General features: G+C 42.0%; 1 protein-coding gene across 2 annotated transcripts in view; it reads left to right on the top strand.

Moving 5' to 3' along the window:
• Nucleotides 1-14,821, top strand: part of grin2ab (glutamate receptor, ionotropic, N-methyl D-aspartate 2A, b) — a 128,807-nt gene that overhangs the window by 88,524 nt on the left and 25,462 nt on the right. For both annotated transcript variants that reach the window (XM_077570396.1, XM_077570395.1), the window contains 4 exons: nucleotides 9,223-9,389; nucleotides 10,394-10,528; nucleotides 10,602-10,701; nucleotides 11,433-11,638. In XM_077570396.1, the coding sequence (XP_077426522.1) occupies nucleotides 9,223-9,389; nucleotides 10,394-10,528; nucleotides 10,602-10,701; nucleotides 11,433-11,638 (608 nt within the window). The remainder of the gene's footprint in view (nucleotides 1-9,222; nucleotides 9,390-10,393; nucleotides 10,529-10,601; nucleotides 10,702-11,432; nucleotides 11,639-14,821) is intronic.

Here is a 14,821-nt window from a genome sequence, read left to right on the forward strand (position 1 = left end):
GTATGATTTCTAATGCGAACTGCTAAAATGCTAAGATGCTTATAAGACAAGTTGATGCATAGTTCATATCATTACCTCTGTAGTCGGGTATGTTTTCTAATGTGAATTGCTAACATGCTAAGAGCGCTAACATATGCATTATCGTGGTGTTTTGTGAGCGTGCTTACGCATGTGTGGCCTTAAAAAAAAACAAATCACCCTGAAAAGCGGGGGTAGAAAGCAAACTGATGCCGTGACAGGCGGCAAATACACGAGTCGGGTATGATGGATGGAAGCGACTTGCCCGCGCTCAAGTTTTTCCCGCCGACTCTGCGGCTTGCTCGATGGAGCTAAATGTTTTCCACCGCCGGCTCTCCCGCAAAAGAAAGTCACGAAGGCGCCAAGTTGGCCATTCAAACGTGCTTGGGTGCGGATTTGGCCCCGCGTCGCTCGTTTTGAAAATCCTCGCTGACTCCAAAGATCGTAAAGTTACCTGTTGGATCTCGGCCCCTTGTCTAGACATTTCATTTATGTCTGCCACCTTTTTCCCTCCAGCATTTCGGCGAGTAGAAAAAACATTTCGGTTGTGCACGTGGAATCGGACTTCTTTTTTTTGTCTTCTTGCGGAGACTTCTTTCCGCTTGCCGTTACCGTCTGTAAAGCATCAATCACGACTCAAAAGCAGTTTTCTTCTGTATGCCCGACTATTGATGTTGAAGTCAAACATCAATAACTACAATGGGCATTTATTCAATAAGTCTTTCTTTTATATGCATGAGTCCTTCATGTAAAAAACGATGCGTCAGTCACAACACGAGCTGAAGTCACGACTCCAAAGCGGTTTTCTTCTTGACGTTAAAAGTTGTGCATCAGCCTGTGTCTCGATTTCAAACGTGGACAGCAGTCACGATGAGGGCTCGCACGATTATCGGCTCCGATATTCGGGCATTTTGATCAATATCGGCATCTGCCTTTTTCTTAACTCTTTGACTGCCAGACGTTTTCAGAAAAGGAATGCCGTGGGTGCCAGCCGATTTAAGCATTTTTGACTGATCTTTCAAGGTCCACAGAAAATTATGTGTTTGGACTATGGAAACACACATACTACCAAATGAAAGATTGGACTCTCATCTTTCATCAGAAAAAAAAAGTTTGTTTCTACCTTATTCCGTTTTTTTCAGTAATCAACAATAAAAAATGGTTAATTTCACCTGTGTTTTGAAAAAAAACGTATTTTAACGTCTTTGGCACTCCTCCATAGGATTTTACAAAACGTTATTTAACGTTTTTGGCAGTCAAAGAGTTAAAAAAAAAAATAAAAAATCCGTCAGCCAATCAAACTTTGTTCACGTCAGCAAACTATTAAAATTTTCAGTGATCTCCAGTACTGTATGAGCACTGTTTGTGAGAATCATGTGTGTTCCATGACGCCCCTCCTATACAACACGTCATGTTCAATGTCGCACGTTCGGGGATTTGCCGCCGGCGTTGCCACATGTTTTGCATAGAACATTTGAAGAGCAAAAAGATGTTTCAGAGTGTCCAGGGATGTGCGGCGTTTCTTCTCGGGTTGTCAGTAGCGGCGCGCTCGCTAGCGGCGTGTGTTTGTGTGGCTGCTACGTGAAATGCTACGCTAGCCGGGCTGTTGAATAGTACAGTAGTCCAGGAAGCCTGGAGCGAGAGCATGCGTTAAATAGTAAACAAGTTGGGGAGCGCACGTCTCCCCAAGCGACACGTATGTACAGTGTGGTAAAAAAAAAAGTATTCCTCCCTACTACTACTGAAGGCCTACTACGACTAAAACGACTCAAATTGTCCTGTGCGGCTCATGACTTAACTGTAGTGGAGCTCGTCAAAACATTTGGGAGAAGGCTGAGTTCATTTTTACTGAATTTCTTCTGTCTGAATGAAGTGGACCCAAAGATCTTAAAAAAATCTGCAGCAAAATACCACGATCCAAAGAAATTCAAGAGCAGATGAGAAATAGTTCCAAAGTCCATCCTAAAGCTTTAGGACTCCAATATCCACAAATAAAGAAAACATGGAAGAACGCGGTGACGACTCATCAGGAGATCCCAAAGGAACCCAAGACCACATCCAAAGAACTGCAGGCTGGTCGGTGCCGGATTTCGCTTTTCTTTCTTTTCTTTGATCCTTCCTCGGGTCTCCTGACAATTTCATGACTCTAGCTGGATTCTGAAGTATTCGGTTCACGGTGAACGGGATTTTTAATAGGTTTTAGGTGAATTAATAAGCACACACTCACACGCACACACAAATGCACAAACATACCCGCACATACACATTCTCGCATCCAAAAAAAGAAAAAGAGGGAAAAAAAGAGGGAGAGCGCAATGATGATGACATGTCGAATCAGTAAGATTAGCGAATGAACAATACTGAGCTCTCTCTCAAAAAAAAGAAAGAAAAAAAATTAAATTAAGAATTAAGCCTTAGTTAAGGTTAGTCTTCATGATGCAACAATTAGAGACTGGGCAAAAAGGACAGTTCTCAGACGATAATCACTGATGAGCAAAAAGGAGAGATAAAAGCTCGTCTATCTTTTCAAAATTCCCAAGACTTTTGTTTGAATATTCTATGGACTGACGAGATGAAAGTAGAACTTTTTGGAAGACGTGTGTCTCAATTACATCTGGCGTGAAAGTAACACAATCTTTCAGAATAAGATCATCATCGTTCCAATAGCCGATCATGGTGGTGGTAGTCTGATGACCAGGGCTGCTTTGCTACTTGAGGACCTGGACCACTTGCTGTGATTTATGCATGGCACAAAAATAAGTAAAAAAAAAATTTTTTATATGGAAAGTGTTTAAAGCTTCACTTTTTTTTTGTTAATTTTATTTATTTTTTACATTTTGTAACGTTACAAACTTATTCCAAGCTATCAAATGTTTGTAGAATTGATTGTTCTGCCAATTATATCATCACTTTTATTTATTAACTCTTTGACTGCCAAAAACGTTATATAACGTTTAGTAAAATCCTATGGAGGCGTGCCAAAGACGTTAAAAGACGTTTTTTTTCAAAACAGAGGTGAAACTAACCATTTTCTATTGTTGCTTACTGAAAAACGGAATAAGGTAGAAACAAACTTTTTTTTTTCTGATGAAAGATGAGAGTCCAATCTTTCATTTGGTAGTATGTGTGTTTCCATAGTCCAAACACATAATTTTCTATGGACCTTGAAAGATCAGTCAAAAATGCTTAAATCGGCTGGCACCCACGTCATCCCTTTTATGAAAACGTCTGGCAGTCAAAGAGTTAAAATAAATAAAATAAATAAAAAATTATAAAAATTTATTAAGCATTATTTTTGTATTTATTTTTTATTTTTTTGCATGTTAACATATTAAAAGACAAAGATAATTCTCAGTTGTAAAGATAAACAAAATACTAAACACATTGCCAAATATTCTGCCTGTAATTCAAATCTTTATTGTTGTAGGGTTTTTTTTTTATTATCTTTTTTTTTTTTTTAGATTTATCGATGTATTGCTCAATTAATGGAATTCTGCCGTCATTGGCCTAGAAAAAAAAATCCACACAAGTTGTATCCCAATACGAAACATTGTGGTTGTGACACCGTTGACCTGATTTGGATGTCATGTAAATAATATTTACATCATTATTTACTAGGGATATTCACTAAATATTCACAAATTGAAACAGAAATTCTGCAACCAAAGCACATTTTGTTGCTGTGATTTGAAATCCACTGTGTTGTTGTTTTTTTTTTTAACCAAAAAGATGCGAATTGTGTCCATGTCCCAATATTTCTGAAGCCGACTGTGCTGCCGCTAATCGAGTTTGCCTGCTGGGGCAAGCGCACTTTTCATTTTGTATTTAGTTTGCAATTAACGTCGTCTTTAACCTCAGCAAGGAATATTTAAAAGGAGGTTTGCGTAATCTTCCTCTTCCAGACTGTTTTCTTTTTTTTTCCCCGCCTTTTGTCAGCGCTAATTCTTTGTTAGCGTACGGGTTTGAAAGAACATCTGCTGGGCGTTACGGGAGAATTAGCGAGGCAACGGAAAACACACCGCGTTTAAGCGGGCGCTCTTGTTTTCCCAGATTAGCGCTGTAACGCTTTTAAGGATAAACGTCTCGCCAAAACCTTTGACTTTTTGCGCCCTGATGATGATGACGGCATTTAAAAAGAGAGAGAAAGCGGGATAAGGAGCGGTCTGGCACCCGGATCAAGACCTTCCGGGGGCGTGTATTAAAGCTAGCGCGGCGGCGCACGTCACAAGCTCGGAAGGCACTCACGGGGTTTGCCTTCGCGCTGCTTGGCTTCGTCGCGCCGCCGTTGTTGATCTTGATGTCTTAGCTTTGTGACCCGTCAGCTCTTATTATCCTTGTTAGGACACGTTTGGAAGCTTTTAGGAATAAGCAACAACATGAAGAAAACAAAATCCTATTAGCTTGAAACGAGAACGCCGCTCCGTCTTATTTGTGCATCAACGAGCCTTTTGCTCTATAAATGAGTCGTTGGTGTGTCAAAGTTTAGCATCAGTCACTACAGTGGATCCTATTAAAAAAAAATGATCTTCTACCGTGCCTTGCAAAAGTATTAGTCCCCCTTGAACTTTTTGACCTTTTGCCACTTTTCAGGTTTGAAACATAAAGTTATAAAATTTGATTGTTTTTTTCATGAAGAATCAAAGCAATACTGAAGTGGAACACAATTTATACAATATTTTAAACTGTTATTGAGTTTGTTTGTTTTTACAAATAAATAACTGAAAAGTAAGATGTGCGAAATTATTCACCCTCTTTACTCTGTGCCGCCCAAAAAAAAACTGAAACGTAAGGTGTGCGAAATTTTTCACCCTCTCTACCAAAAAAAAAAAAGTGCCACTGTGTACTAGTTTGCTCCAAGGACACATGAGTAGCCCACTGTTCTAAAGATAGCTCACTGGTGATGGGACATTGTGACTTACTAAGAAGAATTCAAACAAATGAAGAACGTTAGCGTGTTTACTTGTTTACTTAAACTTAACATAGAACATGTTTCTAAATGTACCAAAAATAATTCACTATTTTTGTTTAAAAATTAAAAAGGTGCACACACACACACACATGTCAATTATGTATTTGTAAGCCTTGTTTGTGCTTTTGTTGTGCACATCTGGAACCCCGTGTTAACGTCTCTGCAGTGTGTGTGTGTGTGTGTGTGTGTGTGTGTGTGTGAGTGTGCGTGCGTGCGTGCGTGCGTGACGTCTGTACGCCACAATGAAATTTGACGTGAGCTCACATGTGTCGCTGCGAGTTTGCCACGCGCCCGCAGAGCAAGTGTGCGATACGGCGTGGCCGCTCCATTATTCATGCGCTCCGCCCCGAACCGTCGGCACCGCTGGATTTGGACTGGCTCCGTGTGTGCGTGCGTGCGTGCGCGTGGGCGACCGTGTGCACTAAGTTCACTGAATTTGCATAATTAATGCAAGATGTCATCAGTGAATCTCTAGGTGAGCTGACACGCGTGCGTGCGTGCGTGCGTGCGTGCGTGCGTGCGTGCGTGCGTGCGTGCGTGTATAATTGATGTGCGTGATCTCCTTCCGACAGAACTTTTACTCAAATGACGCCTTGTGATCCTTTGTGGTGACAAACTCGTCCTTTTGCTCGTCCTTCCATTTTCACTTGATTTGCTCTCAAGTTGCTTCCGTTCCCTCGCGCTTCCTTTCCTTTCCTCGTTTCCTTTTATTGTCCTGTCCTTGATGGACAGGTTCTTTATTTTCCTTGTCCTGTTCTTCTCGCTTTTTGTTTGTTTTTTGCTTTCCTGTCCTTTACATGACTTAACTTATTTACGACCATCTTTTTAATTCCAACTCTTGCCTTTCATTTCATCCTTTTTTACTTTTCTTTCCTGTCCTGTCCTGTCCTGTTCTCTTACTTTTTTCTCTTCCCTTCTCTTTCATTTTCCGTTCCTTCTTTTACAATCCTCTCCTGTCCCGTCTTCTCCTGTCCTTTACATCAGGTTTCTTTTCCTTTCTTATTTCCATCTCTTCTCCCTGCTCCTTTTTCTTTCCTTTTCATTCCATTTTTCCCCTCTTTCCTCGTTTTCCCTTTCTTCCTTTTGCTTCTCTTCCCTCATTTCCTTCCTTCATCTTTCGTCTCTTTTGTTTTCATACTTTTGCATTTCATTTTTTTTCCTTCCTTCCGCTTTTTTTCATTCCATTTCTTCTCCTTTCTTTCTTTGTATCCACTTGTCTGTCTTGTCTTCCCTGTCCTCCCTTTCCACTCACTTCTTTGCTTTATTCCCACTACTGCACCCCCCCCCCCTTGCCTCACTTCCCTTCCCTTCACTTTCCTTTCATTTCTTCTCATTTCAGTTACTTTTCTTGTCTTCCCATTTTTTTTTCTTTCCTTTCCGTTTCCTATCCTGTCCTCTTTTGGTCCATTTCTCTTTCCGGTCCTGTCCTGTCCTCTCCATTTATTTACTTCCACCTCCTTTGCATTGCTCTCATCCCGTTTCCTTCACTGTCCTTTCCTTCTCTATCCTTTCCTTTTTCTACCCTTTCCTTCCAAGTTATCCATTTTTTCGTTCTTATATCCTGTCCCGTCCAATATGATCCTTTCCTTTATAATCATTCCCCCTTTTGCTTCCTCTTCTTTCTTTTTCTTCCTTTACTTTTCCTCTAGATTTCCTTTCTTTCCTTGTGTGTCCCTTCTTTTCCTTCCTCTCTTTTAGTATCGCCCTCTTCCCTATCTTCTCGCTTCTCATTTCCATTCATGTTGTCATTTCTCCTTTCCCTTCTTCCTCTTGTTTACGTCATTCTTTTCTCGCCAATTCTTTTGACCTCTTTCCCGTTTTTTTCCTTCTTTTAACAAAACACGCTAACTTGTTGCTAATTCAGCCTTCAAATCGCTGCTACAAATACACAAAAGCGACGCAACTCTCCGAGGCGCATCATCCTCGGCCTTGCGTGTGTGCTCAAGGTTAAACGTGTGTGTGTGTGTGTATGTGTGTGTGTGTGTGTGCGCGTGTGTGTGTGTGTGTGTGCGCGCACCGGCAGGCACGAGTGTGCCAATGCTGCCGGGGCCCGAGCGACGATAAGCCTGTTGCCACACAGGGATTCTTCTTCTTCTTCTTCTCTAAACCTGAGTACAAAGTCTCACCTACAGCGAGACACACACACACACACACATGCGCGCGCACACACACACACACACACACACATACACAGATGCGGTGACATAGATCTTTTTGAAGTACAATTTCATCCTCTCTCTGCTCATACATAACGAGAGGCTGTCGAAATCTCCGCAGGGTCGCCTCTCAGTGTGTATTTTGGGTTGATGTGTTTGTTGGCCACCACTTGGAGACACAACACACACACACACACACACACACACACACACAAAGGTAAAGGAAGACAGGAGCTGACATCTGATTTTGTTGTGAAGCCTTTGATGCTAAATGTGTCCTGGTCTCCGCGCGTGTGCGTGAGATTGCTGCGTACTATTGTACGCATTGTGCAAGGAGGGTTTGATGTGTGGCTGCGCTTTTCCCTCCCCGCCATCCCGCAGTCTCTCCTGCAGCAGGTGTTTGGAAATACAACAGACTGAGCGGAAAATCTCGTGTGGCCTCGCAAAGAAGAGAAGGAAAAAAAAAAAATCCAAACAAAAAGCCAAAACAGTTAATCCGTTTGGATAAAATATGCCCGCCTCAGGGCTTTTGCCTCTGAGAAGGTGAAGTCAAGAAAGAGAATGTGAGAGTGATCAAAGTCAGCATTCGGACGTCGGAGGAGGAGGGGGAGACGATAAATAAATAAATAAAGGAAAGAAAAGTGCAGCGTCAGCTTTCTCCCCCCCAAAAACTTTTGGGAAACATCAAAATCTCGCTGAGGTTTCCAGCAATGCGCTGTACGAAAGTATTGGGACGCCTAGACAGTCATTGGTCAGTCAACATGTCAATCATTTCACACAGTGATTGGTTGGTTTCGCCGCTTTGGATTCATTGGTCAGTCATTACTTTAAAAAAAAAATCATACAGTCATTGTTCAGTCTAATGTCAGAGGTCAATCATTAACAGTAGCACTAAATACTGTGATGTCACTCTTCATTGTCAGCCATTTTTTTAAACTCATTCTTCACGCAGTCATTGGTCAGTCACTAAACAGAGCAGCAAAGATTGGTTATGTCATTTACTCTTCATTGGTCATTGTCAATCATTACATCATGTGCAAAAGCGATTGGTTGATATTTTAACTCTTTACACAGTCGTCGTCCAGTCGGTACGTCAATCATTAGCAGTGGCACTAAGTATTGGTTGTTGCATCACTTGCTCATCGTGGTTACGTCATTTCCTCTTCATTGGTCGGTCTACATGCCAATTGTCAGACAATCGTCATATTTTTTCACTCATGCGTCATTGGTCAGTCTTCGTGTCAGTTAATGCGTGCAGAATCTGTTTGGTTGGCGATTTGAACTCAATCTTCATGCGGTCATCGTTCAGTCTACGTGCAAATTGTCACACACAGGTTGTGTTTTCACCCGCAGTTACTGCTCAGTCACACAAACAACTTGAAAACGGCTGATGCTTTGATTCTACTTCTAATTGGTCAGTCGGGCCCGTGAGTGATGACAAGAAGCGCTCGATTGTTTGATACTAAGGCCCAATCCCATTACTTCCTTTTCACCCTGCACCCTTTGTGTCGTTTATCTCTTCTCTCTCTCTTCTTCTTCTTTGGGGAGGCAAAGACAAAAAAAAAAAAAATCCTCTAGGAATTAGGAACGGACTATCGCTATCCAAACCGCTACGTCGTCACCTCAAGCCGCCGCACGCAGCTGCGCGCTGGTTGTGACGTCACGGACGCGACAATAGCGAGTGTTGACCAAAACACACAATTAGGACCATTTCTGGCAAAGTGTAGAACATGAGCGATTGCAAGCATTTGTACGTTTGCAATGCGGATTGTGCGAGCGAAACGTGCGGCCAGCAGTCAGTCAGCCGACGCCTCATTCGACTGCGCAGCGCGTTGCCCGTACGCGCTACACCATTTCCAGCGGGTGCAAACAAGACTTTGAAGCTCTCTCGCCGTGTTCCCTTTCCTTCCTCTCATGTTCTCTCGGGCTCTTATCTTGTACTTGATTACACAATTGAAAATGCTTCCAATTACATCCGCGCCGCTTTCTGCCGCAATTAAATAAATGAAACTGGAAGGGAGAAAAAAAAAAATTTGCTGACTATTTTCTCTTCCTCTGTTTTTTTTTTTTTCTCTAAAGGATGAGAAGTCCACGTTTTTTCAGTTTGGCGCAGCCCTGCAACAGGAGGCGCTCCTCATGCTGGCCATCATGGAGGAGTACGACTGGCACGTCTTCTCCATCGTCACCTCCAAGTTCCCCGGCTACCAGGACTTCATCAGCACCCTCAGGGTCACCGTGGACCACAGGTGGGTCCACGAGTCATTGGTCAGTCCACGTGACGAACATTTGGCGCAAGGTCATTGAGTGCAAACTTACTCTTAATGGGCCAAATGGTTGCACAGAGAAGCTGCGATCTGTTGGGGATTTTTTTAGTTTGTCAAGCAGTCATTGGTCAGTCAAAATGTCAGTCATTGCGATCAGTTGATTTTTACACATGAATTGATTGGATGGGATTTGATGAAAGTGTTCATGCAGTCATTGGTTTGTCAATCATTAAGAACAATATCAGTGTTTTGTTGCTTACACCATTTACTCTTCATTGGTTAGTTTACCACCTGTTCTGTAAAAAGCCTGTGATTGGTTGGTGGTACTGCATTTAGCTGTCGTTCTTCTTGCAGTCATTGGTCAGTCAACTTATCATTCACTCCCCAAATAGCTTGGGACTGCTTGGTGTCTTGATCCTAATTGTTCACGCAGTCATTGGCCAGCCTAAATGTATAAAGTTGCAACAAGAACTTGTGATTGGTGAATGTTTTTTTATTCAATCACCACACAGTCATTGGTCATTCTAATTGTCACTGACTAGACAAATCATTTGTCTGGTTGGTGTTTTGACCCGTATTATTCATGCAGTCATTGGTCAGTCGAAATGTCAATAATAAAGCATGATTTCAGTGATTGACGTTGTTTGAACAACTTGTGATTGGTTGTTTTGAACTTTTTTGATGTAAATTTCATTTTCATTCAGTCATTGGCCAATTACAATCTCAGTCATAGTGATCGCTAAGTTACGCTACTTACTCCTCATTGGTCAGTTTACACATCATTCATTGTGTAAAAAGCCTGCGACTGCTTGCCCTCATTCTCCAGCCTGTCATTGGTCAGTCTACTTGTTAGTCATTGCAAGACAAGCTTGTGATTGTTTTGTAGTCATTCTTCTCGATTGTTCATGCCAATTATAACTGCTTGCTGTTTTTTTTTCATTCTTCATGCGTTGTGTTATACGATCCCCCTTGTTTTGTTCTTTCAGCTTTGTGCGCTGGGACCTCCAGAGTGTGGTGACTCTGGACGCCATGGACGGAGACCCCAACTCCAAGTCTCACATCGCCCTCAAGAGGATCCAGAGTCCCGTCATCCTGCTGTACTGCTCCAAGGACGAGGCCGTGTAAGACGCTTTTTATTACCAAGACAACATAGAGATGAAACTTTATCATCCAGACTCTGACTCCCTCCGACAGCTACATCTTGGAGGAGGCGCGCTCGTTGGGCCTGATCGGAGCTGGTTACATCTGGATTGTGTCCAGTCTCACCACGGGAAATCCTGACTTTACCCCAGAGGTACTGTGCATCCATTTTTCTTGTCTTGTCGCCGGAATAGAGTTAAACAATTAATACGGTATTCATGCTCATACGGATTTTGGCAGCCACACTATAATTAGCCTGATATATATATATATATATATATATATATATATATATTTATTTATTTATTATTTATTTATTTTTTTACATGTAAAATGCATGTTTAGTTTCATATCAAATCGAGCATTTTTTCAACAAATGGCTGGCATTGAAAGTTAAGTAGTAGTAGCGATGCATGTGTATGAAAAGTACTGCGTAAAAGATCAAAAGTGCAGCTTCTGAAATGTACTTGGATTTTTATTCTAAATGATATACCCATTCTGCAAAAAAAAAAAACTTGGCACATAAAATAGATGTATATATAGACATTTTTTCAAGAACAGTTGATTTTTGTTAGCCCAGCTGAGCTCTTATGCCTGACTTTTAATTCCTTGTTTGCTAAGGAAAAAAAGAAAAGGAAAAAAAGACTAGTGTGCACATTCAGCACTTTTGAGAATGCACTTAGTAGCTTTTTTGGCAGGGAATCTAGCGAGCAAGAAGATCAATACCAACTTGATGTATCACCATAAGCTGCTGTCACTTAGCCTCACTTAGCATAGCGACATCAACTAAGATGAATAACAACACTAATTGACATGATTTTCATCCCAATGAAGGAGAAACTGCTGATGCTCTTGTACATCAATGTCTTTTCGCTACCCGACCAGGCGTTTCCCCTGGGCATGATCTCGGTGTCCTACGATGACTGGGAGTACCCGCTGGAAACGCGGGTGCGAGACGGCGTGGGCATCATCTCGTCGGCCGCCACCGCCATGCTGCGAGAGAAGGGCGAGCTGCCCGAAGCGCAGGGCAGCTGCTACAGCACGCCGTCGGACCGCAGCCCGGGCAAGCTGCCGCCCAGTGCCCTGCGCAGGTGCGTTTCCGTGCGGGGTTGGCAATAGTGCTGCCTAAATGGGTATCTGATGAGAGTGAAAATAAACATAACAGGTACAAGGTGAAGTTCGTTGCGGTTAGCTTTATTGTCTCTAATGGTTGACACCAATACTGTTGCAAATAAATTACTCTAAGTAGTAATAGGTGGCAACCACCACCGCCTAGATGGGCTGTGGAAAAATGTCAACAAAAAACAAACAAGGTGCATTTTGGTGTAGTGTAAGCATCCTGTCCGTAATGATGACATCAACACTTGCTTAGTGCATACTATGCATAGTCATTGGTCATTACCATAACTGCTTAGATGGGCTGGAGAATAACATCAACAAAAAAAATAAAGACTGATTTGAAATAATTTCAATGTTCCATAGTACTAAGCTATTCCGACGATGTTACTAGCGCCGCCCAAATGGGCTGCGGAATTTCGTAAAAAAAAAAGAAAAAAGAAATAAGACCCAAATGGAAGTGGGTAGTATCATGTCTGTATGTGTATCATTGATATCAGCTATATTGTACTGCTGCCTAAACGGGCTGCTGAAATTTATAAACAAAAAAAGGAGCATTTTTCTGTGGCAGCTATCATGTCTCTAATATTGTTATCATGTTTCCTACACTCTAAATATAGTTGGGTCAAAAGTAACCCAATTATGGATCAAAAATGGAGTGATCCACTTTATGGGTCCATTTGACACGACTTTCTGGGTTGTTTTATACAAAATGGCCCAATTCTTGGACCCAAGTAAAGGATCTGACCAATAATTATGAGTTCGTTTACACTGAATGACCTATTTCATGACTCAATCTTGGGTCAAATCGACTCAAGTGTTATTTTTCAATACTTCCGTTGTATGTCACTCCTAGTGCTACCTAAACAGGCTGCAGATTAAAGTCAACAAAACAAAGTAGATTTAGTTTTGTGAAGTAAGGATAACTCTTTCAAGCGCTGATATCAACAGTGTGGCGGCATTTCTCTTTTAATGTTGCTATCAACCATGCTGTGTCGTTTTTACTGCAAGTTTTACTGCGTAGTCGCTCGTGCTGCATAAACGGGCTGCTGAAGAAAGCAAACATGAAGGAAACAAGGTGGCGTTTGGTGTGGCGTGTTATCTTCGCATGACTGGACGCATAGTCGGGATTAAAGCAGCTTTGTTCTCCTTTCCTTGTTGCTTGGCTCTGTGGTGGCACGCACGCACACACACGCACGCACACACACACACACACACATACCTTTTCATTCTGGCGTGACTGTGTGTGCGTGTCTTTCCTGTGATGCGCATACAGCAAGATTATGTTGTGTAGTTGCTCCAGTAGGTCTTGCAATTGTAGACTTTTTCACTACTTGGCGGCAACCAGCAGAAAATACAATTGATTCAGGCCCAAGCAAGATTCTGCCTAAACGGGCTGCTATATAAGAAATAAATCAAAAAAGTGACTGCAAACGTGAGTGCAAAAATTAAAAAAAAAAAGACCAATTTTGACTACTTGGCACACCAAACTTCACTTTGTTTCCTTTGTGTTTGCTTGGATTTTTTTCAACAGCCTGTTTAGGCAGCACTAGCAACTACTCTGCTGTATTAACACGGCTGTCTTGTTGCACGAAGTCATGAAGCTGTGTTAGCATTATTGATTTCACTATTTGTGGGCAACCAGCAGGGAATGCAGTTGATTCAGGCCCAACCACGATGCTCCCTAGACAGGCTGTAAATCCGCATAGAAAGTCACAAGAACAATTGTAAAGTTTGGTGAAAACTTTTGGACCGCACCTGCAGCCCGTTTAGATAGCACTAGTAACAAGATAGTAATACTTACCGACAATGCCAACACTGACGACGGCGCCGTGTTTCTTTTATGATTGCTTTCTTTATCTTAGGCAGCCCGTTCAGGCAGCACTAATAATGACATAATACAACTTGCAGCATGTGATGTTATTGATATCAAAGTTAGTGACATGATAGCACACCAAATTTCACCTATTTAATTCACGTTTACTTTCTTCAGCAACCCGTTTAGGCAGAAGCCATGACTACATAGTCATGCTTAAGGGTAACTGCTAATGTAGATTCTTATTAGCACAGCTGTTTTGTTGTGTCTTTCATGACTTGGTTGAATCCAACAGAGAACGCAATTATTTCAGGCCCAACCTTACCAGGAAGTCAAAAAGTTGAAGTTTGGTGCCCATTCTGGAACGCTCGCAACATCAAACTTAGCGGCGTTTCTTCAGACTAAGGATTTCTTCAGCGTCCCGTTTATGCAGCACGAGTAGAACCAAGGTCATGTTGCTTGTCTCTCAAAGTCACGTTGCTGATTTATGAGTGGCTTTGTTATGACCGGATCGTCCCGCCGCCTCTCCTATTAGCGCATGCTAGCAAATATATCAAAGCGCATTTCAATATCGCCGTTGCTGACAGCTTGATCCGAAATTACTTCTTTAACGCTCCCTTCTCTGTCGCCAGCGGCTCATTTATCTTGCTAACTTATTACATTGAATTTGCATATTTGTCACAACAACTGAACAACTATTATACGTACGCGTGTTTGTGCTCCGCAGCAGTTTTTTTTTTTTTTTTTTGTCAGTGTTGTCGTCCAGTTTTTGGGTTGTTGTTTTTTTTTTACATTTAATGGAGCCGCTGAAGTGTACAAAACTCCAAACCCGAAGCACTTTCGTTTTATTCCAAAAAAAGATGTTCCGAAACACAGGAATAAGATGTCGGAGGCCTATTTGACTTTGACTATTTATACTTTTGGGGGGAAAGTGCTCACACAACAGCGCAACACAAATTTAATAATAGAATACAGTACACAAACACAGCGGGAAGGCACAGAGGACAAGAGTGAATGATGCCTGAACGGGCTGCTGAACAACGTCAAACTCAAAGAAACAAGGGGAAAACCTCACGTCTCTAATGTTTTCAAACGAGTGTTGCCTCGGACTACAGTGCATGCAGTCAGTGCTATGTTGTTAGTTGTGCTCCATAAACGGGCTGCTGAAGACACAAACATAAAAGAAACAAGGCCAAGTTTGGTTTGGCAAGTAGGGTATCATGTCGCTAATGTTGTCATTGTCGCGTACTACACTCAGATGCAGTCAGTACGATGTAGTTAGTGGGGCTGCCTAAACAGGCTGCTGAAGAAAGTCAACGTAGTAAAAACAAACTGAAATTTG

This window comes from Vanacampus margaritifer, chromosome 7, assembly GCF_051991255.1.
Source record: "Vanacampus margaritifer isolate UIUO_Vmar chromosome 7, RoL_Vmar_1.0, whole genome shotgun sequence".
Taxonomy (NCBI): Eukaryota; Metazoa; Chordata; class Actinopteri; order Syngnathiformes; family Syngnathidae; genus Vanacampus; species Vanacampus margaritifer.